The sequence below is a fragment of the Pteropus medius genome, unplaced genomic scaffold (assembly GCF_902729225.1).
Source record: "Pteropus medius unplaced genomic scaffold, Ma_sr-lr_union100, whole genome shotgun sequence".
Classification (NCBI taxonomy): Eukaryota; Metazoa; Chordata; class Mammalia; order Chiroptera; family Pteropodidae; genus Pteropus; species Pteropus medius.
Window position 1 is genome coordinate 4,613,637 of NW_024340692.1, and position 27,598 is coordinate 4,641,234.

At 36.2% G+C, this 27,598-nt stretch overlaps 1 protein-coding gene across 1 annotated transcript in view; it reads left to right on the forward strand.

Moving 5' to 3' along the window:
- TTC39B (tetratricopeptide repeat domain 39B) overlaps positions 1 to 27,598 on the forward strand; it is a 116,896-nt gene that overhangs the window by 29,150 nt on the left and 60,148 nt on the right. The window contains 1 exon segment of the mRNA XM_039874936.1: positions 27,327 to 27,422. Coding sequence (XP_039730870.1) covers positions 27,327 to 27,422 — 96 coding nt within the window.

The following is a 27,598-nucleotide window of genomic DNA, read 5'->3' on the forward strand; positions in this document are numbered from 1 at the left end:
GGGGTGTGTAATTAGAGTTAACCGTGGAGGCACTGCTGTTTCCAGCAGGAAGCTAGAATGCCAGGTGCACACCAGAAGGGGGTTCAGGCCTAAAAGATGAAAAGAGATCGGACTTGATGTGACCAGTAGACAGCACACATCATCACTCGTGTTTCTCTGAGCTTTCAGTGGCTGCATTAGACTACCAGTGACATTACTTTTGGGTCTATAAGGCGCTTTCAGCTATTTATAACATCTGTTAGTTTTTTTTAAAAAATCAAATCATAAGGAAACAATCAAACAAACAAAACTTTGAACTTGACATCCACTTTCTGGTTTCACATGTAAGAATCTTGGAAACTGATACTCTGTCCTAACAACAAGTAAAAAGCTGAGCAAACTGAAAAGTCCACAACTCATTTTGGATCCATAAGAAAGGGAAGGACACAGGGCAAATTGCTGCACCCAAGATTGGAGAGACAGACAGGTAAATACAGGGAGTCACTGCTTATCAGATCAGAGACTTGAGTAGAAATCACTTTGGGAACCAGTTCCGGGATAGGAAACCTGACCTGAATTGCTGAAGCTCAGTATAGACAACTCTGAGAGTTAAAAACTCCAGAAGGACCTAGTCATGGGGGTGTGGGGGTGGGGAGAGGCAATGATAATATTGTGAAGTTTACCAACAGAAGCTTGACTAGATTCCCATATTAAATAGAAGAGAAGAATCTCCTTAGGCTTCCAGTGGGGCAAGGGAAAAAGAAGCATTTTGAAATATTTCAGAGTGCATATAATGTTGTTCTTAACAAGGCCTGCCCTCAGGAGAAACTAACCAGAACCTAACCTGTGGGTTTTATTAGAGCCTAACTGAGGTAAGAGAAATACCCAAATTGAGCCCACTGTAGTTATTGTATCCCACTTATAGGGGGAGAAAAAAACGGTGAAGTTCACAGTCCAGAGGCACAGGCTCACTAAAACAGAGACTGAACCTAATCTGTAGGACACCAGGTACTTCCTCCCACTCACACCTCACAAACCACATTAGTTTGGGACTATCACAGCAGTTTCTTTTATTTCAAACACATCATGTCTGGCTACCAGAAAAATATACAAAGTACAAGGTAAAGCACAATTTGAAGGAAGACAGAGCAAGTGTCAGAAACAGAGGGCAGAACATGTGAGGAAATTGATAGGGTATCAGCTGAGAATTTAAAACAATATGGCAGTTAATAGTGGGGCTCTAATTGATAAAGTAGATGACAGCAAAGAACAAATTGGGCAATCGCAAACAGAGAGATGGGAGCCCAAGTCATAAAGAGCAAAGAAAGCAGAAAAAAAAAAAAAAAAACAACTAACAAATAAAGAATCCCTTGACGGGCTTATTAGTAGACTGGCCATGGCTGAGGAAAGAATCTCTATCAGTGGAATCCTCAAAAACTGGAAAGCAAAGAGAACGATGACTGAAAAGAAAAAAAATACAACAGAATATCCAAGGACCGTGGGATAACTATGAAAAGTGCAAAATATGTGCAATGGGGACACCATAAAGAGAAGAGAGAAGGGAAAGAAGAAATATTTGAAACAATAATGACTGAGAATTTCTCACACTTAATGTCTGATAACAAATCACAGATCCAGGAAGTTCAGAAAACACGGAGAAGGATAAATGCTAAAATAACTGCACTTAGGCTTATCATCTTTAAAATCCTGAAAGAAGCCAGAGGAAGAAAACACTTCCTCTAGAGAGCAAAGATAAGAATTACATCCAACTTCTCAGAAACCATGCAACAAAAAAGGAATAGAGTGAAATATTTAAAGTGTTGAAAGGTAAAATTCACCAATCTAGAATTCTGTACTCTTCTATACTTTTTTTTTTTTTTTACTTCTTTTTAGTGGTTGCCCTGGAGTTTGCAATACACATTCACAACTATTCCAAGTCCACTTTCAAATACACTATACCGCATCACAGATAGAATGATTATGTTGTAATAACAAAATAATTCTAATTCCTCCCTCCCATCCCTCGCACCATTGCTGTCATTCATTTCACTTATATATAAGCATACGTAAACATGTATGTAGACATGAGATGCATACATAACCAAATACATTGTTGGTATAATTATTAGTGTAGAATAAATAAAGACCTACTGAGAAAGACGAAAATTGAAGGACTTTGTTGCCAGTAGACTTGCCTTGCAAGAAATTTTAAAAGGTTTTTGGAGAGAAGGTGAATACTATAGGTAGGAAACTCGGCTCTGCATAGAGAAAGGAAGAATGTCAAAGAAGGAATAAGTAAAAGTAAAATGAAAACTTTTATTATTATTAATTGACCTAACAAATAACAGTTTGTTCAACTAGAATTATTTTGTTATTACAACATAATCAATCATACTACCTGTGACATGGTATAGTATATTAGAAAGTGGACTTGGATTAGTGTCAATGTGTATTGCAAACTCTAGGGCAACCACTAAACAAAGTGAAAAAAAAGAAAGGAGAGAAAATGGAATCATATAAAATGCTCAGTTAAAATCACAAAAGGCAAGAAAAGAGTGGAAAACAAAAATAGGAGCAAAGCACAAGGACGACAAATAGAAAACTAATAAATATGGTAGATATTAATCCAACTATATCAGTAATCACTTTGACCGTCAGAGATCTAAATGCACCACTTAAAAGACAGGGTGTTAGAGCGGAGCAAACAGCATGACCAAACTCTGTGTTGTCTCCAAGGAACCCACTTTAAATATGAACATACATATAGATTAGAAGTAAATGGATAGGAAAAAATATACCATGCTAACACTAATCAAAAGAGTAGGAGTAGCTATATTAATTTCAGATAGCAGACCTCAAAGTAAGGAAAGTTATCAGGGATAAAGAAGGGCATTACATAATGAAAGCAGGATTAGTTCTTAATGCGTATGCATTTAACAGCAGAGCGTCAAACTACATGGGGCAAAAACTGATAGTACTGCAAGAAGAAAGCGATGAATCTATTATCATAGCTGGCGACTTCACACTTCCCAGAAATGGACAGGTTCATCAGGGAGAAAATTAGTAAGGACATAGTTGAACTAAAAAAAAGCCCTGAACTTAACCCAACTGAAGTTAATTTAGATCCCTCTCGTGCAAGCCCTAACACCGCTAGCCTAGTATTCCAACACCAAGTCTGTGAAGGAAAGAAAATACATGTTGGATGTCTCCTTTATTAAATAATTTCATTAAAATAATAACGCTCTGTTTCTGGGCTTCTATAGGTCTGTTTTTGTACAAAACTACTCTCTACTTGACTGTCTTAGATGTTTTCAATATTAGTATGACTGATTTTCAGAAGAATAGCATTTAGAAATGTCCCCTGTGATGCAGATATTTTGGACGTGTGGCTATCAGAAACCCTTCATAAACTTTTAAAATGCAGAATTCTAGAGGCCTTGTTGCTTGGCTTCTTTTATTTTACTGTCAACCATGTTATAATTTTTCTTATCCTGAAAACAGTAGTTCTTTAACATGAGCTACCTTTCTAATTATCTAACGTTTTCTTTTCCATTCATTGCCTCTTTCAGCCTCACTTGGGCTGTATTTATCTGCTGTTACCAGCATTTTCTTTCATATTCAAATATTAACTTTCTTTCCATTGGTTTACCCATTTTGGAATTTATCTTGTTCTTGTAGCTTTCTGATGCGCAACATTTCTTGTATCCCTTAAGACTGTCTTATCAATAGTTTTGTGTTTCTTTTTCAGTGTTACCAAAATGTCCCTGGTACATGCTCCCTTCACCTTAGTTGTAGCAACACTTTATATATAGTAACATTTCACCTCTTAGAGAACCTCACCTATTTGAAATAAAGCCCAAAGCCAGAAAGGTAGCCAAAGTATATATTAGAGTCCATGCTCTAAAAATCTTGCTCTTTATTTGTAGTAGAGGCTTCTATTCAGAGTCTGTTTACATTTAATTCTCACTTGATTCTAATAAATTTTGCTTTGTGGCATAATTTTGCCAGAGTTCTGGGAGATATGTTGAGGGGGTGGTTTTAGAGCCAGTTTGTTGATAGTGGCGAAAAATGACGGTGAAAGAAGAAAGAAAATATGACATACAGTCATAGAACTCAAAAGCACAGCAGCGTGGTTTTACTTTGCTTAGGAGCACACAACTAAATGTACCTTCTTGGAGAGACAATTCTTTGGTCTTGAGAGGTGGTCTTGAGTACAGTCCTAGCCACCATTATTTACTGGCTGGAGGCCTGGGACCAGTTTCTTTGAGTCTCAGTTTCTTCATTCTCTCATAGATTTGTTGGGAAGACAAAATGAAATTTTAATATGATAATGGGAATAAAGCACATTGTAGGTGCTCAGTAAATATTGGTATTTTATTGCTCCCCCTACCCAGTTGCTGTCAGTCTCCACTGAGCCAATAGTGCTTTTAATGCTGTCTCTGAGACATGAGGAAAAGTTTAAATTAAATTATATCTAGTATATTCCATTTAAGAAAATTTTAGAATGACTAAAAATGTTTTAAAATAACATTTTAAAAGTCAGTAGGATACTCTTTATTCACAGTGAAAGCTCATTTGGATGGTTTCTTTTATTTCCCCAACACGGTATGATGGATTTATGTCTCCTGTAATACTGACCCTTTTTGAAATTAAAAATATTGCAGAAATAATATTTTTCAACATTTTTATTTTTAAAAATGTATGCTTTCTTTGATTAGAAATACATGTTAATTATAAAAAATCTTCAATTGTTTTTCATTTTACCTTTGTCTTAATTTCAGGGTTTGTCAATATTTTTCTCATCCTTAATTTGTGATGCCACAGCATTCCCTTTGTGATCCATTAGCTGCTAAATTCAGTAGAGCTCTTTTTGTTATGCTGTTTGAACCACACATTTTGGTTTTTGTTTCTAGTGCAGATAGAAATGCTTCAACCTTTCTATAACAAGATTCAGTCTTCTTACCAACCCGATGATTAATTTCTCCTTGGGAAAAATTTCTCCTGAATTTCTAATGAGAAGATGTGAGGGAGGCTTTAAATTGTTTCTACAAAAGAAAACTATTTCCTACTCTCCCTTTCTGCTTAATGGATTTACCACTGCAGACGTAGATTTTCCTACTTCTGGATCTTTGTGGTAACAACTATGTTATTTTAACTAAATGTTTTGGAAAGTTGCTAGGTTTGCAGACTGTTAGATCATACAAACATCTCCACTGTTTAGAACTGGAGGGACAATTAGAGACTTTTTTTTTTTAACAGTTACTGGCACATTGAACATGTCCTTTTTAACAATGAAAACTGTTTATGAACTTTCTGACTTATTTGGCAGAGGAAGTGACCTCTTAGGAGGGACTGTAAATGAGACCCATCTCATGATCTCTAGAAATTTGCCAGAAGATTAGCTGTGCTGTGGTTTCTTGTTTCCTGATTTAACAATTCCATGCTAGCATGTGCTGCTAGGTGCTCTGATGATTGGGTATCCTTCTTTCCCAGTATTTGTTCACAACTACTATTTCTAACAATATAGTGATGTAAATAAAGTCTGTTTACAAATTAACTGTGATAGGGCATGCAAAGAATAAATAAAATGTTCGGGGGTTTCAAACAGAGCTTTTTCTGATTGGGAGATAGGAGCAGCTAGCATTGTTTTTGGGTTTTGAAGGATACCGGGGTTACCTGGGGGACATGAACAAAGTGAAATTTGGGTCACCGAAGATTCTGGCCTTTGTAATAGAGTAGAGAGAGTGGACTAACCACTTGGAATCATTGTGACTTGGTAGCATTTCCAATTAATCTCTTTCTCATAAAAACCACAGTGGGCAATGCCACAAAAATCAAATGAACTGGAGGGCTTGTTTGAGTACTAGTTAATTAAGATTTTCTCTTTATGGTAGTTTAGAGAGTCAGAGGAGACATTAAATTTATGTTCAAAGACTGTTAGAACAGATGCAGGTTTAATATGTTCTCAGCAGTGATCTCGTCTATTCCATTACACCTTATTAAAAATTTGAATTTATCCTTATATAGAAATTCATATGTGTTTAATCAGGTCCTGAGGCAGTGTGAATGCAGTGGGGCTGAATATGTTTTTGTAGCATAGCATTTCTCATGAACGTTTTCTTCTTCATGCCTTCTCTTGTGAACCGTAAATTGTAGATTAGAATGAGATAAAGCTTTTAAGGCCATCCTCCCACCGCATCACATTAAATCAATTAATTACAGTGCAATAGTTTAGTCTGTTTTAAGGTTATTTAGGGTGAAAAATCAGTGAATGATAGTTTGAAAACATCTAGTTAATATTTTTCTTCATGGTGGTTAAATTATAAATAGTAACTATAGGCAGAGTTGGATTTATTTTCATTTTTCTCTGATTTTTTTTTTTTTTTTTGGCCCAACTTATCTAGGCAATACAGATGTTGCTCAGATCTAGAGAGGGAGCACCCCCCGCACCTGATTTTTCTTAACCATGTTTGCACTTAATTTTTTTATTGGATCTGAGGTGCCATTGACATTGTTATCTAATGTACCACTAAGGAAGGAAAAAACATAATGGAAAATTTTATAGGATACTTTACATGAGGGAAGGGAAAAATAAAACGGTCATTCGGAACACACAGTAAGGAAACTTGTGTATTTCAATCTTGGAACTAGGTGGGTCGTAGTGGTGGTGGGCAAAGGGGGATCCTCATGAGATTTTCTGCCCTTAGAATTTTTTAAATAGCCCTATTGCATTGTTAATTTATATCCCATAAAATCCCTGTTTTAAGTTTATAATTCATCGAAGTTTAGTATATTTATAGAGTTATATAACTGTCACTACAATCTATTTTAAAACATTTTATCACTTGAAAAAGAAACCTGGTACCCCTTTACAACACTTTCCTTTCCCATCCCCACCCTTGGGCAACCACTAATCTAACTTTTGTCTCTAGATTCATCTCTATAGACATTTCATAAAAATAGAATCATAGGTGTCCTTTTGTGTCTGGCTTTCGAGGTTCATTCATATTGTACTATATATCAGTACTTCATTCCTTTTTATGACTGAATAATAATCAGATTTATGGACATACCACATAAGTTCATGGACATTCAGGTTCTTTCCAGTTTTTGGCTACTGTGAATAATGCTTTTCCAAATAATATGTACAAGTCTTTGTGAACATATGTTTGCAGTTCTCTGGCATACCTACCTAGGAGTGGAATTGATGGGTCCTATGGGACATCTGTGTTTAACTTCTTAACACTCTAACAGTTTGAATCAGAAGCTGGTTTGTGGTCTGAATATTAGTTACCAGTGTGGCCTAGACAACTTGAAGTAGATTATTTAATTTTACGTGGATCAGGTTCATGGTGCCCTCAGGTAATTGGCAGAAGCAAATACAGATTCTTACCTTAAGAACTTCACTTTGATCTTGGCCAGTTAAAGTTGCTGGCAATTTTAAGATGCATCCTGGTTTCAGGGATATTACACATGAAAAATCATGTATCATAGAGTCAATGAAATACAGTAAATGGAAATAAAAGTTCTCTAAAAAGCTCCAAGTGAGCAGTATCCCTAGTGTCTTTTTCCTGTATTGAATTGCTTTTCTGTGTATTCTCTTTGGTGCTACTATGTCTCCTTTGACAGTCTGCCGTTGTATTGAAACTTCCAAAATCAATAATTCTTTACATAAAGCTGTTGAGAGAGTGTGTATGCACATTTTATTCAAGTATACATATTCCATGTATGCTCCCTTTCATTATAGGGGAGTTACAAGATTTCATAGCTTGAAGGAAAGCTCCTTAAAGACCTTTTGGACCAATTGTTGCACCTTACCAAAAAGGCCCAGCAGGGGTAGAAGACTTGGTATTTTTGGTGGCAAAATGAATGATCTGGGAATCCCTATGGGCAGGGCCTTTGCCATTGTGGTTACCCTTATTGTAGGCTTAGGGACCTCTCTGTCATAACCCTGGGTAGCAATGCCCAGGGTGTGCCCAAAAGCCAGAAGGACCCAGCTACCAGTGCTGAATTTCTTACTATCTCCAACAGGGACTTTCTGGACTTGGCAACTGCTGTGTGCTGCTTTGTCTGGAACTTTTTCTGATAATTGCAATGGGAAATAGGTCCCGTCATTGCTTATTTGATCACCCACTTAGATGTTTTGCAAAAGCCTTAATTAATATGTCCCACATTGAACTCTTGATATCTGCCTCCTTGTTCCATCTGAAACTTTTCCTTCTCCAGTCTTCTCCAACTCTATAAAGTCTCCACCAACTTGCTCAAGCCAGATGCTTGGGAGACATCTTTGATTCCTTCCCTTTCCTTTAACTTTCATCTTACCAAGTCTGAAGATTTCTACCTCCAAAATTTATTTCCTATCTGTTCACTTTTCTTTCTCCCCTCTATTATATTAGTTGAAGTACTCTCAGATTTTGCCTAGATTTAAGACTCTCCTAGTGTGTTTTCTTGCTTCCTTTGTTCATTCTCCTTCCACCTTCCTGACTATACCCACTCATTCTCTACGCAATAGCCAAAATGATCTTATTTCTAAATGAATTGAAGTATGAAAAAATTTAAATATATATATAAAAATATCAAGGATAGTAAACTGAACTCCTGTGTATTCATCACTCACCTTCCACAGTTGTCAACTCAAGATAAATCTCATTTAATTTATAATTCACCCCTAGGTTATTTGGAATCATATCCTAGACATTATAATTTATTTCTACCTCTAATTATTTCAGTATGCACTTCCTAAAAACAAAGACCTTCTCTTACATAACTACTATTCGAATATCAAGGTTAGGAAAATAACATTGATATGAACTATTATCCCTTATATGGCATTGTTTTATCTGTATTTTAATATGCAAATATAAAAGATAGACATTTTTTAAAAAACATCACAAGACTGTAATCACACCTGAAGAAATTAACAATATTCATCAACTATCTTGTCACTGTTCAAATTTCCCCAATTGTCTCATATTTTATTAATAGCATATTTGTTTGAATCAGGACAGAGTGATTCTTCTGGAAATTAAATTAGATGAGGTCACTCCCTTGCTTAAATCTGTCCATGAGTTTTCATGTCTCTGAGGATGAAGACCTTGATCTGCCTCGGTCCACAAGGCTAGAGGGACTCAGGCCCACATATACTGCTTCCACCTAGTTAGGGCAACTCTCACCCTCATTCACTGCCCTCTAGATACAAGCCTAATGTAGTTTTCTGACTGAGCAAGCCCTTCGTTGCCCTAGATTTGTCCATGTAGGTGTCTCTCACTAGAATGACTTCTTCCCACTTGTTCCAGGACTGCTTCTGGCCATCCTCAGCTCTTAACTGGGATGTCCTCCCACCTTTTTTAATGACTACACATAAAGTTCCTACTTTATGCAGATTTTCTTAGTTTTTCCCTAATTGGCTATGATTGTTTCTCAGGCTTTTCCTTCTTTTTGAAAATTTTGAGGAGTACTAGTCAGATATTTTGTAGCATGCTCCTTTATTGGAATTTGTTGGGTGTTTTTCTGATAGTAAGACTGGGATTATAGGTTTTTGGGAGAAAGAGCACAGAGACAAAGGGCCATTTCATCACATCATATCAAGGATACACACTATTAACATGACTTATCACTGTTGATGTTGGCCGTGATCACCTGACAGGGTTTGTGTTTGTCAGGTTTCTTCATTGTATAGTTACTTTTTTTCTGGGTGCAGGGGTTATGTTCCTTCTACATGATGGCAGAGATTCAGAGTATCTACATACATTTGAATATATTTTCTCTTAGATTGCATCAGAATGGTCATTTCAAAAACCCATGTCAAATTGTCATATTTCTTCCAATATTTTCAAAGGAGTTTTTTAGCTTTTATGAAATTCTGAGCATGGCTTCATTAATTTTAGATTGATGATCTTTTAGAAATATGTGATAAGTCATCATTTTAGGGATGTCCGAAATTACCTACTTGTGTGGCCTACCTTTTGTAGTTTCTCAAAGGTTATGTTTAAATGCAAGTTAGATCAATTATTTTCTTACATGTTGCACATTATTCACAAAAATATACCTGGATTTAAAGTTTCCTTTGATATAGGAAAAAGAGTATTAGATAAAGGATATTTATTTTGGTGGGAAAATTTAGGTGTGAAATACATCATACTAATAATTTTGCATTTGGCTTTGCCATCTCTTTTTCTTCTTTGAGAGACCCTGAACTTCACAAGGCCAGGTCTCTTACATATTTCTAAAGTGTCCCATAGTTCGCCTTTGAAGTATAGTACCTGTCACATTTGCTGTCCTGGCTGGACCGAGAGCTCCATGGGAGCAGGGACCATGTTGTTTTCTTCACTACTGTATCCCCCTTGCCCAGCACGTAGTAGGCACACAAATCATGCTGACTGTCATCACATATGCTCCTTTGAGCCCTTTTAGAAAAACAGGTGGTTAACAATGGGTCACATTTATCATAACATAATGTGAAAAAAGTAGTGTACAGCAATAGAATTCAAGAAAAAATGCATGTGTATATGTATGGAAGAAGATGATGGAGTAAATATTGTAAAATATTAATACTAGTTATCTCTGGGTTATGAGATTATGTCTAGTTTTAATTTTCTTATTTGTTTTCTAGTTCTCTCCAAGGAGTTTATTAATTTATAATCAGGAACACATTACCTAAAACTTTTATAATCAAATACGATGGTGAGCCCCATCATAAAAATGGTTCAGTTCTAGTCTGTGCAAGAGTCCTTAAGGCAAGACAAGAAAGTTGCCAAGTCACTGATCATCTCTACGCCTACTTAAAAAAAATTTTATTAAAACAAGTTCAAATATTGTTTATCTGATATTAATTTCAAAGTGCTATTTCTGGTGACAGTATGACTATGCTATGTGTGTTTAATTGACTTCACTAATTTAACTTCTGTGATTTAACCTATTAGACTAAAAACTTCAGAGATCGTGATTTACCCTTATTTAGATTTTCAGAAAGTCCATGGGATATAAAATCCAAGTCTAACCTAGGAGTATCAGCGTGCGCTTAACATTTTTCTTGAAACAAAAGAAGTAATTCATTGTATTCTTCAATTGGCCCTTCTTTGGTGTAGGTAAATCCCTGGATTATGTGAAAAATCATCAAAAGACCCTGTAGATTTTATAAATCCAGGCCATTTGTATTTTTCTTGCCTGTTTCCCTAGGATAATTAAACGGTGATGGATTAGCATTAGGCTGCAGCAGAGATTGGGGAGAAAATATCTCCCAGCATTCCTTCCTGCAGAAGCATCAGCTACAGCACTGAGCGTAGCTGCCACTTTAACTGACATGTCTTAAATTCTGCCCTGGGAAGCTCTGGGATGCTGTCAGCTGCCTCGGCAACTTCTTTTCTCATGCCCGGTAATTGAGAGTCTCACTGGAGACCAAGAAATAAAACAGAAATTGAGGATTTTTGTTGGCTTTTAAATTGAGGACTGTCTCTTTGTTGGCTTTTTAAAAATCTGGTAGAAGAGAGGGAAAGGCATCTTCACAGTGGGGCTAGATTCATTCCTCCAAAGTTACAGCTGGTCTAAATCTGTGAGTATGCTGTATTTATTTAGCTGTTCCTGGGGGTATGATTGCAACGTTCTCTATAGATCTGTGAGGATTTAATTCAAGGAAAGCGATGCCAATTTTAAAAATCGGAGTTAATTTCCTTGGAGACCTGCAGTTTTGTTAGTTGACATTTTCTTCTTTAAAGGCTTCAAGTCAAGCTTGCCAGGGCGTTTCTCCCTCCACCCCTGCTCCCCACTTTAACCCTCTAAGGGTGGGTGCTGAAATCAGAGAAAATAGCAAATCTTGCTGCTGCAGAGGCTGCGGTTTTCCTGGATGCCATGGCTGGTTTATTAGTGCTGCAAGATATGCATGGGGCTGCAGAACAATAGAAGGATGATGATGGCTCACTTCCTGTTCAGTGTGTTTGCCTTAGGACCTTTGCTGGCTTCATTATAGGGTTTTGTTTTGTTAGGGTGATTAAAACCTTCAAGAAAGATTGAGCTCACTGACATGCTCACAGAATAGCGTGGGTTGATAGTCAGACTTCACCCCTCACCTTGCTGTGTTGGCTTTACCCTGTCTCTCTGTAGCAGATTACAGTAAATGGGAGTTACCAAAAAATAACCTTCCCTTTTCTAATTGTGTATTTGAATCGGTGCCATTTTTTTTTCTGGTGACGCAGACCTTTTAGTCTAAACATCTGTCCTTAGTCATTGTGTCCCACTTTCCTCCATTGGAATTCACTGGAGGCTAGAACTGTAACCTTGCTGAATTATTATTGAATCAATTTTGAAAAATTTGTAAAGATAAAGGTTAAATTTTGGTTCCCACCATAACCCCCATATGTTCTTGATTTATTTTTGTTAAATGAAAGTCTTGTTATTCTAGTGAACCTGATTCATATCATTTTGCTACTGATATCATTTCTTTATCTTAAAATCACATTAGTTAAAGTGATTTCTAAAAGTTGCTGTGTTTGGTGATGAGAAGTCAAAATACTTTTAAACACCAACTGGTAACAGTTATCTTTGGAGATGCAGAGTATGTTTGACTTAAGGTGACATATGAGCTTTGTGAGTGCCAGTATTTTGGTGGATTTCCTGCAGCATAAAATAAATTTAAAAATTAAAAAAAAACTTTCCATCACCCAGAGATCAAACATCTGCTGTTTTTATTTTTAGTCATTTTGTCATACCTAAATGCAGTACCTTTGAATTTAATTAGGAAGGAGTCCTAAAAATTGGAACTTCCGCCTTACCTAGACTTGCCAAAAATTTTATTTATTCACTAATTCACTCATTCATTCATTCATTCATTCATTCAACAAATGTTTACATTTTTTGCAAAGCTCTTGCCACGCTCTCAGATATGATGCTGAATGAGATATTATATCTTCCCTCATAGAGCAGATAGTTTTAGCAGAGAAGGGGGGCATTCAAAAACTACATAATTATTTTATTACAATTGTGGTAATTTTTTCAACTGTAGAAGTATAGATACTTAGGACATACAAATAATTACAAATAATTCTGCCCCAGATCTGAAGCCACGGATCCTTAGAATGATTGAGTTGGAAAGAGATTTTGGAAATTATTTAATTAGTTAAATGATTTAATAATTAAATCACTTAATAAATATGTGATAGGCACTATATAAAGTGCTGGTTTTCGATCAGTAAATCAGCAGTAGTCTCTGCTTTAGAGGAGTTCACATCCTAGTTGGGAGAAGGGAAATTGGTTATGTTAGTATATTCTAGTAAGTCATTGATATGTTAATTCAATAATTACTTATTGAGTGCTGTAATGCTGGGGGTATTATCATGGCACTGTGCTGGGCATCAGGCATGACGTAGAGAATAAGGCAGAGATGCCCTGCCCTCTGGAAGCTCTTAAGGGCTGTGGTAGAGACATGGCAGGGTGTTGTGAGATATACAGTAAGGGGATAAGGTTTTCACTATCATTTACTGAACATCTGCTGTGGGTCAGCTACCAGTTGGTACTCTATACATGACTCTTCCCTTCATTGCTGTAAACTAGTTACTATTTCTCCTCTAATAAGCAAGTAAACCAAGGTACAGAGAGGTTAAGTAATTTGCTTAAGATCACACAGGAAGTGAGTAGGGGAATTAGAATTCAAACCCAGATGTGACTTGATTTCAAATCTCTGCCCTTTCACAGTGGTCCCCAAACCAGGCTGCTCATCAGAATTACCTGAGCTCCAAAAGGAAAACTGTTTATTATAGGCCACCCTGGTGACTCTGGGCAGCTAGGTGTAGGAACCATCATTATACTATTTCCTCCATTTATAGATGGGAGGAGAGGAAGGATAGAGAATATATAGTAGTTAAAATAGAGCCAGGATCTAGGTTTCCTGATTTGCTAGCTACCGTTCATTCCATTACAATATCTTAGAAGATATTAAGATGCCAAAAGCAGAATAGAAAGCAAACAACAGACCAAAATTAACCAACTGAAAAACCAAATCAAACCAAACCAAACCAAACCAAAATAATAACATGATCACCCTGAATCTCTATAGGTGTTTGTCTGGTCTTGGCTCTTAAGAAGAACCCCTGGCGGACCTAACCTACCTGCCCTGACAGCCCTGAATCAGAAGTCTCCCTTTGCTGCCTTGAGAATAAACAAGTTTTTCTTAAAACATATATCTTGGCTTATTAATATTCGCTCAGGCATTAACAGTTTATTGGGGGATACAGACGAGAAACTCTGTCTTTGGGAAGTAGTGGGATAAATGTGTGGAGCAGGTCAGGGTTCTGTGGGAGCAAAGATAAGAGGTGACCAACCTAACCTTGGGTGATGGACAGGAGTCCTGGGAGATGCTGACCTTTTAGGGCTTTCTGGAGATGTCTGAAGTTAGGCAGGTATTGCTAGATACCTGAGCAATTGGGTCTAGCAGGAGAGTTTATTAGTAAGTGCAGAGGTCCTGAGATATGAGATATTATTGGAGGAGAGTAAAAATTTTCTCCTATACTATCTTAGGTTTATTTCCTGGGGCTTTACAAATTAAATGAACAAAAAACAGATTAGCAAGAGAAAAGAAAAGTTTACATACATACACAAAGTTCACAGGAGTTCACAAAGAAATGTGCCTCAAGGAGGAGGTTAGAATTTGGGGCTTATATATACCATCTCAACAAAGGATGATAAAGCATGTTGAAAAGGCTAGACACAAGAAAAAGGATTTTGGGTTTCTGGATGGGGGAAGGTTATGGGAAGGTGACTAGGAAATGTATGGTAAATAAGAATTGGTTAGTAAGGTGTGCTATGCAAATAAGAATTCTTTTCCAGTGATAAGAGTTATCTCTGGAGTAGTTTTCTTCCTAGTGTAGCAGAAGGTGACACCTTTAGAAAGGGAAATTTATGCCTTGCTGTTAGACAGAAAGGAGGAGGGCAGAGAGCTAATTGCCTGAGGCTCCAAATAATCTTTCTGTCAAAATGGCATATTTTGGGGTGACCTACTCTGATCCTCTTCACCATGGTCTCTTCGGGGGTTGCCAAGAAGCTTGAGAAGAGGAAGAGAGATGCTAAGGGTGCCTTGCCCAGGAGCTGTGGCAAGGGCAGTGACAAATCACTGAAGCGTTTTCATCATGAAGATTACATGGATTTATATTTAGACTGGACTTCATGGCCACAGTGTGGGGACTAGGAAAGGGGAAGTGTGCTGCAATCCTATAATATGACACCTTGCTCCTAGTTCTAAGACTCTAGCCAGAGTTATTAATAATTTAGGGCTTAAATAGGTTTTTATGGCCTAGGTTGAGAATTTAACATGCGTGTGCATTTCTGTATGCATGTATATATGCACACAAGACATATGCATATAGTTACAGATATATTTTAATTATTATCTTTATAGAAAATATGTTTTAATTTCCAACTCAGTTACTTATATACAAAGTTATAGGAAATAACCTACTTACAACGTATATAGTTTCTAATCTTCCATTTTTCCCATCAACTCTCTAAATTAATTAGCAGAAGGTTCTGAGTCCTGTCACGAGATAGGGCATTTTGAGGCTCTGTGTGGTTTCCTGAATATGGCAGGAAAGGTGGTTTAGTGCCTTTTTACTGTGTCATCATTATATCTCAGTTGAGAAGACATGAACTAGAATCTTTTAAAAATGTCTTCCCTGCCAGGCCCAGTACCTATGGTAAATCTGTCTTAGTATCTTCAACAACTGTGTTAATTGTCACTCCTTTTTACAGATGAGTAAGATGAGGTGCACAAAGGTTAAATCATTTGTCCAAAGCCATTTAGAGTGCTTACCATGACTCCATGGCACTAAAAGTTGGCAGACCTGTTCTCCTTGAAGCTGTTGTATTGTGTCCATTATAGCCATAGGCTGATGGCGGCAGTGCAGGCAGTCCTACACTTTTGTTATTGTTATTAATCTACAGTGCACCCCTGGATACATGTGTCATGCAAAATGCTTAGTTTTTTTGGCTTCCTGTCCAGAGATATTCCTAACATTTTGTTCTTGCTTTCCACTTTTTAACACTACATTTACACTTATGTCTTTGGCTCATTTTAGAAAGGACAGGGCTGCATAAATGGGCAGAGTACATGAACATGAGTTTGATATGAATTTTATTTGTAGGTTACTTTTCTTTTGATATTTCATCAGTTTGCAGATGTGAAAAGTCTTTAGTGATCATTGAAGTGATATGAATTAATTTCTCTGATAATCGTTTCAGATTAGTGAGTTATGGAATATCTTATTTCAAGTCATTATAAGTGACTGTGTTTTAGACAGCAGGGAAGTATGGGACTAAGACTTGAATTTACCTTGGGTTTGGGGCTGTAGTTATTACCTTGTTAGTGGGTGAGGCAGAATTTGAGCCTTTCCAGAATCCAGCAAGGCAGGCCCTACTATATAGCATTTATGTGTCATCACCCCTCCCTTATATTAGCTTAGGGGGTTTTGTTTTTGTGTTTTTTGTTTTCAAAGCAATATCCCTGTATAGCAAAACCATTTTGTGTTTGCTTGATATTATAGGCTGAATAAATACAGCATATTAACTATGAAAACAGTTTACACATTGAAGATCTAAAGAAAATTAAACTTGCCACTTAAATACCTGAGTATTTATATACTTCTTCTCTTTTGTTTGCCTTACCTAATAGATGTTTGTGACGAAAGCCCTTGTATTTACTGAAACCTGCTTATTTGTGAATGAAGGACTCTGTGATAATATATTCATGGGTACTTTCCATGCTCTACATATGTGACATAAAATGCCAAATATTATGACTATATTTGGCACAAGGGTGCTAGTATAGAACCAATAAAAATATCATTCATTTAAAAAATCATTGAGCATCTCTTGGCTAAGCCAGAGAGTTCCTGTCCTTAAAAGGTTTATAATCTATTCACCACAACTAAAAAGTAATCCAATAATTATACTATGATGAGTTTTAAATTCTAACCAGTGAACGCAGAGGAGAGACACATTAACTAGCCTGAAAAAAATGACGTGGCTAGCCTTTATTTCAAGAGCCAATTTTTCAGCATTTTCAAGAGCTTATTTTCAGCATTGCTTTTAAAAAATTTCTTTCTTTCACTACTCTTTGTTTCATGTTGTGATGTTTTAAAAGAAATGATAAATAACTTCCTCCCCTTCAGTGTCACACTGAAAACCTGCATTTGCTCTGCATCCCTCCTTTGAGGGACTTAATGAAAATGTCAAAGTATCGCTTTAGTGGCCTCTGCCCTTCAGAAAATGTGGAACTGCTGAGTAGCAGGAACATAATGGTCCGTCTAATGGGAAGTTCTTGGCCCCCGTCACTTAAATCTGTAACAACATCAGCACCACATTTATGTGATGTTTCAGTTTAAAGAGTGATTTTTATAAAATTGAATGCATTCCCTCCTCCTGTGAGGTAAACAGGGCAGGTATTGTTATTTCTCCTCTGGCATGTGTGTACATGTGCGGGTGCCTGCATGTGTGTGTGCATGCACTCCCCCGTCCCCCCACCCCCATTTTTTTTTTCATTGTGGTAAAATACATGTAACATAAACTTTGCCATCTTAATCATTTTTAAGTGTACCATTTAATGGTAGTAAATACATTCATAACACTGTGTAACCATCAACACCATCCATCTCTAGAACTCTCTTCATTTTATAAATCTGAAATCCTCTGCCCATCAAGTAATAGCTCTTCCCTCTCCCCAAGCCCCTGGCAACCACGATTCTACTTTGTTTCTGTGATTTGTATCTATTCTCTGATTTCGCAGATGAAAACAGTGAGGCCCATCAAAGTGAGTGATGGTGCAGATTCAAACTGCTTGCCAGTGACGGGTTCACCTAGGATAAAAATCCCAGTATCCTGTCTTGTGTCCCAGTTGGGTGGTGAAAAAAAGATAATTAATAAATTAGGTGGAAGTTATCTGTTAGAAAAAGAGAGCCCTCTGCTAGGGAAATTTTTTTTAATTAAAAAGATCAGCAAAGAAAAGCAGCAAACTGAAACAGGAGCTGTACATATCTCTTGCTAATCTAACATTCCATTCTTATTTGTTTTCAATAATGTGAAGGAATATGATTTGCTTTGCCTAAGGAAAAAATTTGAAGGGACACAGTATCTGGTTTTAGTTTCCACTGTCAGTGATTTGCTTCAGCTTTGGGCAAGAGAAACAGCATTTTCTTTTTTCTAAAGAGACGGTAAATTCTACCCTCCTTTTTCTTAGTGAGCAGGGTCTGAGGCATACATTATTTTTATACGAAAATGATTTTTTTTCTTTTCAACTGTTCTCAGTTTGCTCTGGAACTCTCATCCCTACTGAGGATGTGGAAAATACAGAGTCGATTAAAGAAGACATCGTCTGCTCAGATTTCAGTCTTTTTTGGAGTGACTCCGGTTTTCTTGGAGGAGCGGGAGAGGCAAGTGCCCAGTCAAGGACTTTCAACTCTGCATCAGTCCTACCTCTCTGTTCTCAAAGGTTTCCCCTCTCTCTCCTTCCCAGATGGCATCTGGGTGCAGGAGGATGTCGTGCAGTGATGGAACACTGCTCTGGGTATTGCTCTCTGGTTGGAGGCTTCATCCAGTTGTTTTTGTGTTGACTTCTGTCCTTGCTGCTGTTAGATAAGACAAAGGTCTCAAGGTCTGGGCAGGTTCTACTAAATGCTATTCTTGCTAAATGTTAAAATGTAGCACAGTATTTTGCAGATGCACCTGTAACCGGATGAGCTTGATCAGAACCCAACCAGATAAGTTTAGCCAACTGCAAAGAAGAGATCAACATGTTTTAACAAATAGTAAATATAAGCAATGGCTAAGCCTCCCTTTAGGGAGACAGAGCTCTGGATGTGAATCCCCTTTACTTGCTGCAAATACATAAAACTACCTGACTACAACCACGTCTGGTTCTTGAATAGGACACCCCAAGCGACGAACCCATTGTATTTGGTTACACTGTCTCTGCCACCCAGCCACCTGTGATGGCTGTATTTGTTGGTGTGCCCATGACCCTGAGGGCTTAACATTTTCCATTGGTATTGGCTAGTCCAGTGCCCGAGGTCCACTGACTACTCATTTGATCCCTATCTTTGCCCTTTGTTACGGGGTCATCTAAGCTGTCTTTTAAAAACATTTTCTTACTTCACTAATTCCAAACTTAGCAAAAAAGCATGAGAATAATACAGAGAACTTAATGGATACCCTTAATCCATTTTCAGTATTTTGCCACATTTGTATTATTACTCGCTCTCTGTATACACATTATTACCTATTTTTCTGAGTCATTTGGGAGTAGCAGCTCTAGAGAAGATGGGTTAGAAGGACAAATGGAAACTTTCAAGTGAACAAAGGAGGGAAATATTTGAAATAGCTTTTATGTTCTTTCTTTTTCTCTGCTTTCCTCCAACTCTTCGTTCTTTCAAGTTAAGCTTCTCTACTTCCTTGAACTCTTCCTTTTATTGAACTGCCTTTGAGTCCTTTCTCTCCTGGCTGTTGACGTCTAGCTGCATTTCCAACCATTGGTCATCTTAGAACAGTGTGTCTAGAACATCAGATAGACCAGGTGTGGTTGGTCTGACCGGATGAGAGTGGTGCTAGTCCCCATGTGCTCATTTGTCCGTTTATTCAGTCAGTCAGTATAATCTTATTGAAGATTTCCACTTAGGCAGATCTGCTTAGGCAGACACTTGGCACATAGCTTGCTGACGTCATGTGTGCTCTGCTAGGAGCTGTGATACAATCTTGCCTTCAAAGAGTTTATACTTTGACCGGGAGATGATTATATATTTTAAAAAAGAGCCAATTAAAAGAAACTTAAGGCAGACTATTACTTTATCCTTTCTAGATATTATACTTCTATTAATACAGCTTAAGTTGTATCAGGGTTGATATCCTATTGTGTTCTTAGTTCACTTTAAAAAAATTCACAACTTTTTACTGCCATGTTGCTAAGTCATACCTTTTTCATATTGCTTTTAGGTGGACTTTAGTTCTCCAAATTCAGGAATTTATAAGCAGGATAAAAAAGATGTGACTTAGCAACATGGTAGTAAAAAGTTGTGAATTACTTAAAATTTATAATTTATTCTCATTCAGATATCATCTTTGAGAGTATGAACTGTATGATTTTATGTATCTAATACCTGATACAGTGCCTATAATATGGGGCCCCTAGGTGTTTAAGAGTGAAAATTAAACTTTAGTTTATCAAATTTAACCCATCTGTTTAGTACATTTTCTGTTTTTAGATTATGGTTCATTCTCTAGCATCTTTTCCCAGCTTAATTTTTTCTACAGAGTTGATTATCTTGTTTTTATATGTTAATCCCAATTTCTGGTAAAAATCTAAAATTGGACAGGGTCAAGGGAAGTACCTTTTACGTGCAGGTCTTCAAAATGAATGCATCTATTTTAGTGGACCTATCACTCCCCATCTTGCATTCAGAGCTAGGCAGACACGTTCTTGCTGACGTGAACACAGACTCCGTGTACTGCGTTTTTTTTCTTATCTGCCAAAGATGGAAATGCGGCTGGTGTAGAGAACTCATGATGGTGCCTACTGATTGCTACCAGCAACCTTCCTGTGAGAGCCAGTTCCCTCCAATAAAAAATAAATCATTGTTAATTTTAAGTAAAAGTAGATACATTAAAAATCAGGCTGGGATCATAAATATATATATATAAAGTAATAAATTTGAACACAATTCAGGAATATGCTATTACTACTATTTTAGGTTCAAAATGTAAAATAACATTGAAGCATGTTATCAATGTAGGAAATAGAAAAGGCTAAATTAGAAAAACCACCACTTAAGAACTGACTTTTTCAAAGTAGTGACAATTTGGATGAGTTCTAAAAGATTTCATTCACGTTAGAAACACATCGGGTAGTGTTTCTAACTTCTTTACATGGAAAAGGCTGAAAATAGTATACTGTTCTTGCATATTTTTCAAAAGCATTTTAAGCTATGTGTGATATAAAAGGGATGATCAGAGAGCGTTTCCTTAATTTATATTTAAATATTCCCTTCATGAATTTGAATTTAAATTGTTCAAAATATATACCACTTAACTTTTCCCCTGATTATTCAGAATAGTGTATGATCATTTTTGAAAAGTTGAAAAAACATAGAGAAGCACAAAGAATGTAAAAATCACCCAACTCCTACAAATAATGTGAAGGTTTATAGTTTTGATTGAGGAAGTCTTTGTAATAATAAGTCTAAGCACGGATTATTTAGAGGTAGGTTATGTAGTTCATAAATTCACTAGTATCCCATTAAATAATTATATCATTGGTTGGTGGTTGCCTTTTGGCTTTTTTTAGCTTTTTAGATCTTTCCTTCTAAAGGAACAGGACCAGAGTGGTGAGAAAATGTTGAAATCCCTTTCCTTTGATTTTGATAGCACTGATGACAGGCCTGGGGTCGAAGTTGACAGTGAGAGGTATGTGGGGTGTACCTGTTGATTCCTGGGCTCTTGCTCTCTCAGCTGCACCCGCAGCTATAGCACGTCCCCTCTTCCGCTGATCATGAGTCATGAGAATGACTATTTGAAGAAATCACCCAGTAGGCAGAATTTGGTCTGGTGAGCAGTTTTCTTTAGTAGGAAAGACAAGTTGATGATATGGTCAATAATATTAAGCAGTAGCCTTTCTGGAAATCTGGTGGTGGTATCCACCGGAATCAGATATTCGTAACTCTAGTGGACACCATGCAGACTGTAGATTAGATAAGTGGTGCCTCCCCTAGCATAACAGTTGGCCTATATGCATCTATTCCTTTTTGCCTCTAAAGAAAGGTTTTTAACTTTGATGAAAAAGCTTGAAGGATATTGTGTCTTTTTGTTATTTTTGGAAATTTTATTTAATTTTTTCTTTTCAAAATGGTCTAGCTTTTATTTCATTGTGCAGGAATATAGCACAATGTGTTGGATTTACTGGGGAAATTAAATTTGAACTAATTATGATTTGAATGAGAGAAAATATAAATAAACACAGATATAAGCTTTTCATTTGAAAATAGTTCTACCTCATGATTAAAAATTAGAGCAATATAAAACTCAATAATAAAAAGGCAAATAATTCGATTAAAAAATGGCCAAAGAACCTGAATAAACATTTCTCCAAAGAAGATATACAAGTGGCCAGTAAGTACATAGGGAGTGTCTCAACATCATTAGTCATTAGGCAAATGCGAGTCAAAACCATAATGAGATACCATTACATCCACTAAGATGGACAATGACAAGTGTTGGCCAATATATGGAGAAATTGGAATTCTCCCATATGGTACTCGTAGGAATGTAGAGTCACTCAACCTCTTTGGAAAATGGTCTGGCAGTTCTTCAGAATGTGAAACATGGAGTTACAATATGACTCAGAAATTCTATTCCTAGGTAATACCTGAGAGAGATGAACTATATGTCCACATAAGAACTTCTACATGTTAATAGCAGTATTATTCATAGTAATCCCAAAGTGAAAGTAACCCATATGTCCATCAACTAATGAAACAATAAACAAAGTGTGTTATATCCATACAATGGAATATTATTTGGCAAAAAAAAAAGAAAAAGAAAAAGAAAAAGAAAAAGAAATGAAGTACTTACACATGCAACAACATGAATGAATCTTGAAACCATTATGCTAAGTGAAAAAAAATCCAGTTATGAAAGAGCACATATTGTATGATCTCATTAATATGAAATGTCCAGAATAGGCTCAAATCTACAAATATAAAAAGTAGATTAGCGATTGCCTAGGACTAGAAGTGGAGAGAGAAATGGGGAGTGACTGCTGATAGGTGCATACAGGGTTTCTTTTCGGTAACTAAAGTTTATAAAATTAGATTGTGGTAACAGTTGTAACACCTCTATGAAAACTCTAGAAAGCATTGATTGTGTACTTTAAATTGGTGAATTGTGTAGTCTGTGAATTATATCTCAATATAACTTTTTAAAAACCTTTAAAAAATTAAAGTAGTAAAAACAGGGCAAAATAAGGATACACTTTCTAACATACTAACATACATAATTAAAATATGACATGTTGTTTTCTTTAGCTTCTGTCAACCAAATAATATTTTTCATTAGCTAAAAAATGTTTTTTCTAACATCTTAGTATAACATCTAGGTTATACTTAGGAGTGGAACAGGCAAGTCATTCTATTCAGTTAGATTTTTAACAACTGTGCTTACTTTGGTGTTACAAATTCTAAAACTGAAGCAATATAAGAAATGTTTAGCATGTTTTTTTTTTGCAAGGATACATGTACCTCAATTCATGTATCCTTGCAAAAACCTAAATTTATTGAAGAAAATAAGAGAAGACCTGAATAAATGTATATAGATGTGAAAATCTAATAATGTAAAGATAGCCATTCTCTAAAAATAAAAGTGTCCCAGTAAAAATCATAGCAGAACTTTTCCTATAACTTTATAATAACTTATTCTAAAATTTATAAATGAGAATAAAGGTGCAGTAATATCAGTTCACTGCCCTGCCCTGCCCCCGCCCCCACCCAAAGAGCATTTAATAGAGTAGAGGACTTACCCCACTGACATATAAAGAAAGCCATGATAATGAAAATTATGTTACAGGTTCAGAGAGAGGCAAATATGTGTGCGGAACAAAATAGTTTCTGGAAACAGACCTGTGCAACATATGGAAAATTGCCCTGTGTTACAGAGATTGCAGTATTATTCAACAAGTGAGCATATAAAAATTATAGAATGAACAAATGTCAAAAATTTATTTATCAGTGAGGAAATCAGCAATATAGTAAAACTAGTTCCAAGAGTACTTGGAGAACTGAAGAAAGAATGTTGGAATATATTTGTTTTATATAAAACTGGCTAATCTCCTACAAGGCAATAAAACCATATCCTTACCAGACAGAAATTATTTGCATATTTATTAGAGGAAAAAAAAAGTCTACAAGTTAATGTGTAATTTTACAGAGTATAGGCCTCAATCAATACTAAGTAGCAAATCAAAGTATCTCCCCTAGAGAATGAAATATTCCTTGGGTGGGCCTTTTAGAGAATGATGGCATTGAAAGGACATCAGTTTTCATTTTCTTACTCCCAAGCTAATGAGTAGCCGAAGAATGAGTTTTCATTGGTGTTGGGATCATTGCCTGCCCTGTGGGAAACAATTAAATTTGTACAGCTCACATTATTCAAAGAAATGGATTCATATATACTCACTAGTGTGTTATATTATTTTCTCCATGTAGTTGAAACATTTCTCATAAAAAAATGAGAAAGTAAGTTCTTGGTGAAATATTAGAGTGATTTAAGTGGGTGAATTATGTCTATATCAAAAAATACTGTTGAATAAAGAAGCAGTTTATAGCATGATGTACTTATTGTGATGTGATTGTAAACTTTAAAGTACTACAGAATTTCTTGGGCTTTAGGTACATGTATATAAAAGCATAAAGGACTAGAGGGATCTAAACTAAACTTTTATACCTCAGAAAAGATGACTATTATTATTTTATTAATATTATAAAATGTTATTATTTTATTAATAATTATTAATACTAAGTTCTGTTAAATTCAAGTCTGTTGTGCCAGGTAAACACATTATAATTATAGCTTTGAAACCTGCAACATTTACCTCATATAACATACTCGATTTTATCAGAACTTAATGAAATTTTAATGTTTTATAATATATGTCAGTGTTTGGGGAAAAGATGTGGTTTTTAAAAATTATCTTGGGAAAAATGGCCAAAGATTAAGAAACAATGCACAGCATTATTTTGTGCCATGTATTAAAATTATAAAGGAAGCAAAAATTAAATATGAAAAAGTAACAGCACTGGTAAAATGATGTTATATAATCTTTGTGGAGGGAAGTTTTTCTAAGTATGTCCTCCAAATCAGAAATATTAAAGGAAAGAGTGATTTTGATTAAATGACAATTAAAAATTTCAATACTGGAGAGAATTTTATAATTAAAGCTAAAACCAAAGGAGAAATGGGGACATTTTTACAGTATATGTCAGAGACCATGGTTTTCTAGTCCTTATAAATGAATCTGTAAGAGAACGGACAGGCAAGGATGGTCCAAAAGGGTAGACAGCCTCTTGAATCTTTTTCCTCTTTCCTCGTTTGTAAACAGATGACAGTTGCTGCCTCAAAGCCTTGTTTGAGTAAGTGCTCAGTGCTTCCTCCATCCTCCTGGTAAAAGTTGTGATGGAACATAACCTGTCTTCAAGCTGCATTCACCCTTATCTGTGGAGTTGTCTTCCCTCCTACTCCCATACCCCACCACCCTTGTGAGAAGAACTTTGATTTTCCCGTAAACTGATGTATAAAATTTAGGAAACTTGATCTGTTCAAGATAAAATGATCGTTGAATGTATAATATTAGAGAGTATTGGGAAGTCTGAAAGGTGGAATATAATCAAACTCCACTTAATTGAGGGCACTGTATATCTTAGAATTAAAAACAAGTTTCCCTACAGGAGTAGTCAGTAACCCTTTTCTCTCTTTATGGGTTGTGTACTCTTAAGTGAGTGGAGCAGAAGGAGATTGCTGATTCTACTACAATGCAGGGAGGGCTTATTCTTGAACTCTGTGGGAATTTCTTTCTCTTGAGTAGCCCTGTCTCCATGTGTGTCTGTGGAGGTGGCTCTGGGTCAATAAAGTAGCCTAAGATTCTGTAAACCAGATTGGTGTTCACCTCCTCTATGCCACTTCAGCACTCTGTGAGGGACATAAAACAGTTTATTAAAAAATAAGATACCTTGTATATATGTACCATGTCTTCTTTATCCAGTCATCTATCAGAGATCACTTTAGTTGTTTCCATGTCTTGGCTGCTGTGATTAATGCTACAATAAACATCAGGGTACATATATCTTTACAGATAAATGTTTTCAAATTTTGGGGGTGAATACTCAGAGGAGGAAATGCTAGTTCATATGGTAATTCTATTCTGAGTTTTTTGAGGAACCTCCATGCAGTTTTCTATACTGGGTGTACCATTATTTTACATCTTCACCAGCAATGTATGAGGGTTTCTTTTTCCCTATAACCTCTCCAACACTTGTCCTGTTGATGATAGCCATTCTAACAGGTGTGAGGTGGTATCTCATTGTGGTTTTGATGGACATTTCCCCAATAGCAAGTGAAGTTGAGCATCTTTTCATATATCTTTTGGCTGTTTGTATGTGTTACTCAGCCATAAGAAAAGATGAAATACTGCCATTTGCGACAACATCGGTGGTTCTTAAGAATATCATGCTAAGTGAAATTAGATGGAAAAAGTCAAGAAGCATATGGTTTCACTGTTATGTGGACTATAAAACTGAAGGCAACAAACAAATAAGACTAACGGACAAAAACTCAGGCACAAACAACAGTTTAGTAGTTACCAGAAGGAAAGGGAGGAGGTAGAAAAGAATAAAGGGGGTCAAATATATTGTGACATAAAGCGATTTGACTTGGGATGGTGAACACACAATGCGGTATACAGAAGATGTGTTATAGAATTGTACACTTGAAGCCTATATAATTTTTTAACCAATGTCACCCCAATAAATTTAATTTAAAAAAGGATACAAAATACATGCCCTTTATTTCGAGAATTTATCCTCAGGAAATAATCAGGCAAGGGTATAAAGGGGCTTATTAACAGTATTGTTTGTAGTCACAAAACTTGAGAGTAAACTGCATGCCCCAAAATGAGGACTGGGCAACAAATTAAGCCATTTCCATTTTGTAGAATTCTGTGCAGACAGTTACTACAATAAAGTAACTATTTATCAAGAGGAAAAAAAAAATCACAATAAATTAAGATTATAATAAAGGAAACCAGAATATGTCACCCCAAAATAGGCTTCTTTGACATAAAAATTATTTGGAGCTGAAGCAATTAAGAAGCAATAAAAGGCAGAAAAAGCTCTCTCTTTTCTGCCTAAAGGCAGGAAATAAATTCCTTCAGATGCAGCCAGGGACCCTAAGTGATCAAGGAAAAATTTTTGCTCCTCTACAATAACCAACTTTAATAAAATATACGTATAGATTTATTTGAGAAAAGATCTGGAAGGATATATACAAGATACAATGCTATCTTTGGGTAGAGAGCTTTGGGAGTGATTTCAATTAATTTTTTTGTGTGTGTGTGTGTACTATGATAAAAAGAAAAATAAGTTTATTGGGACTATATTTCAGGAATGTTCACCACATAACTAAGTAGATTTTTGTTACTTGGTTTTCAAAATTGCTGAAAAATGGAGGTGAGATGTACTAAATAGTTGAAAGGCTTGTGTTATGTACTTGAATTTATGTGGATTTTTCCTATAAGACAAAGAAATAAAACCTCTGTCTGCCTTTTTTCTTAACAGGCCTTCTTGTGCAGATATGGCAACAAGCAGCCATTCCTTTGCATCATGTCATGTGAAACAGGAGTCTGGACAGCACAGATCATCTAATGTGAGCAGGTCAGGAAGGGGGTGCGGGCATCCCTAGGGGACCAGGGGAGAGCAGTCCAACCCTTGGGTTTACTGTTATATCGATGTTAGAACAGGGCTATGTATTTTACTCTCCTGTGGGGTGGAGAGAGACCTGGACAGGTGTAGTGCCCTTTTTACAAATGAGGGAAGGAGGTGTGGAACTG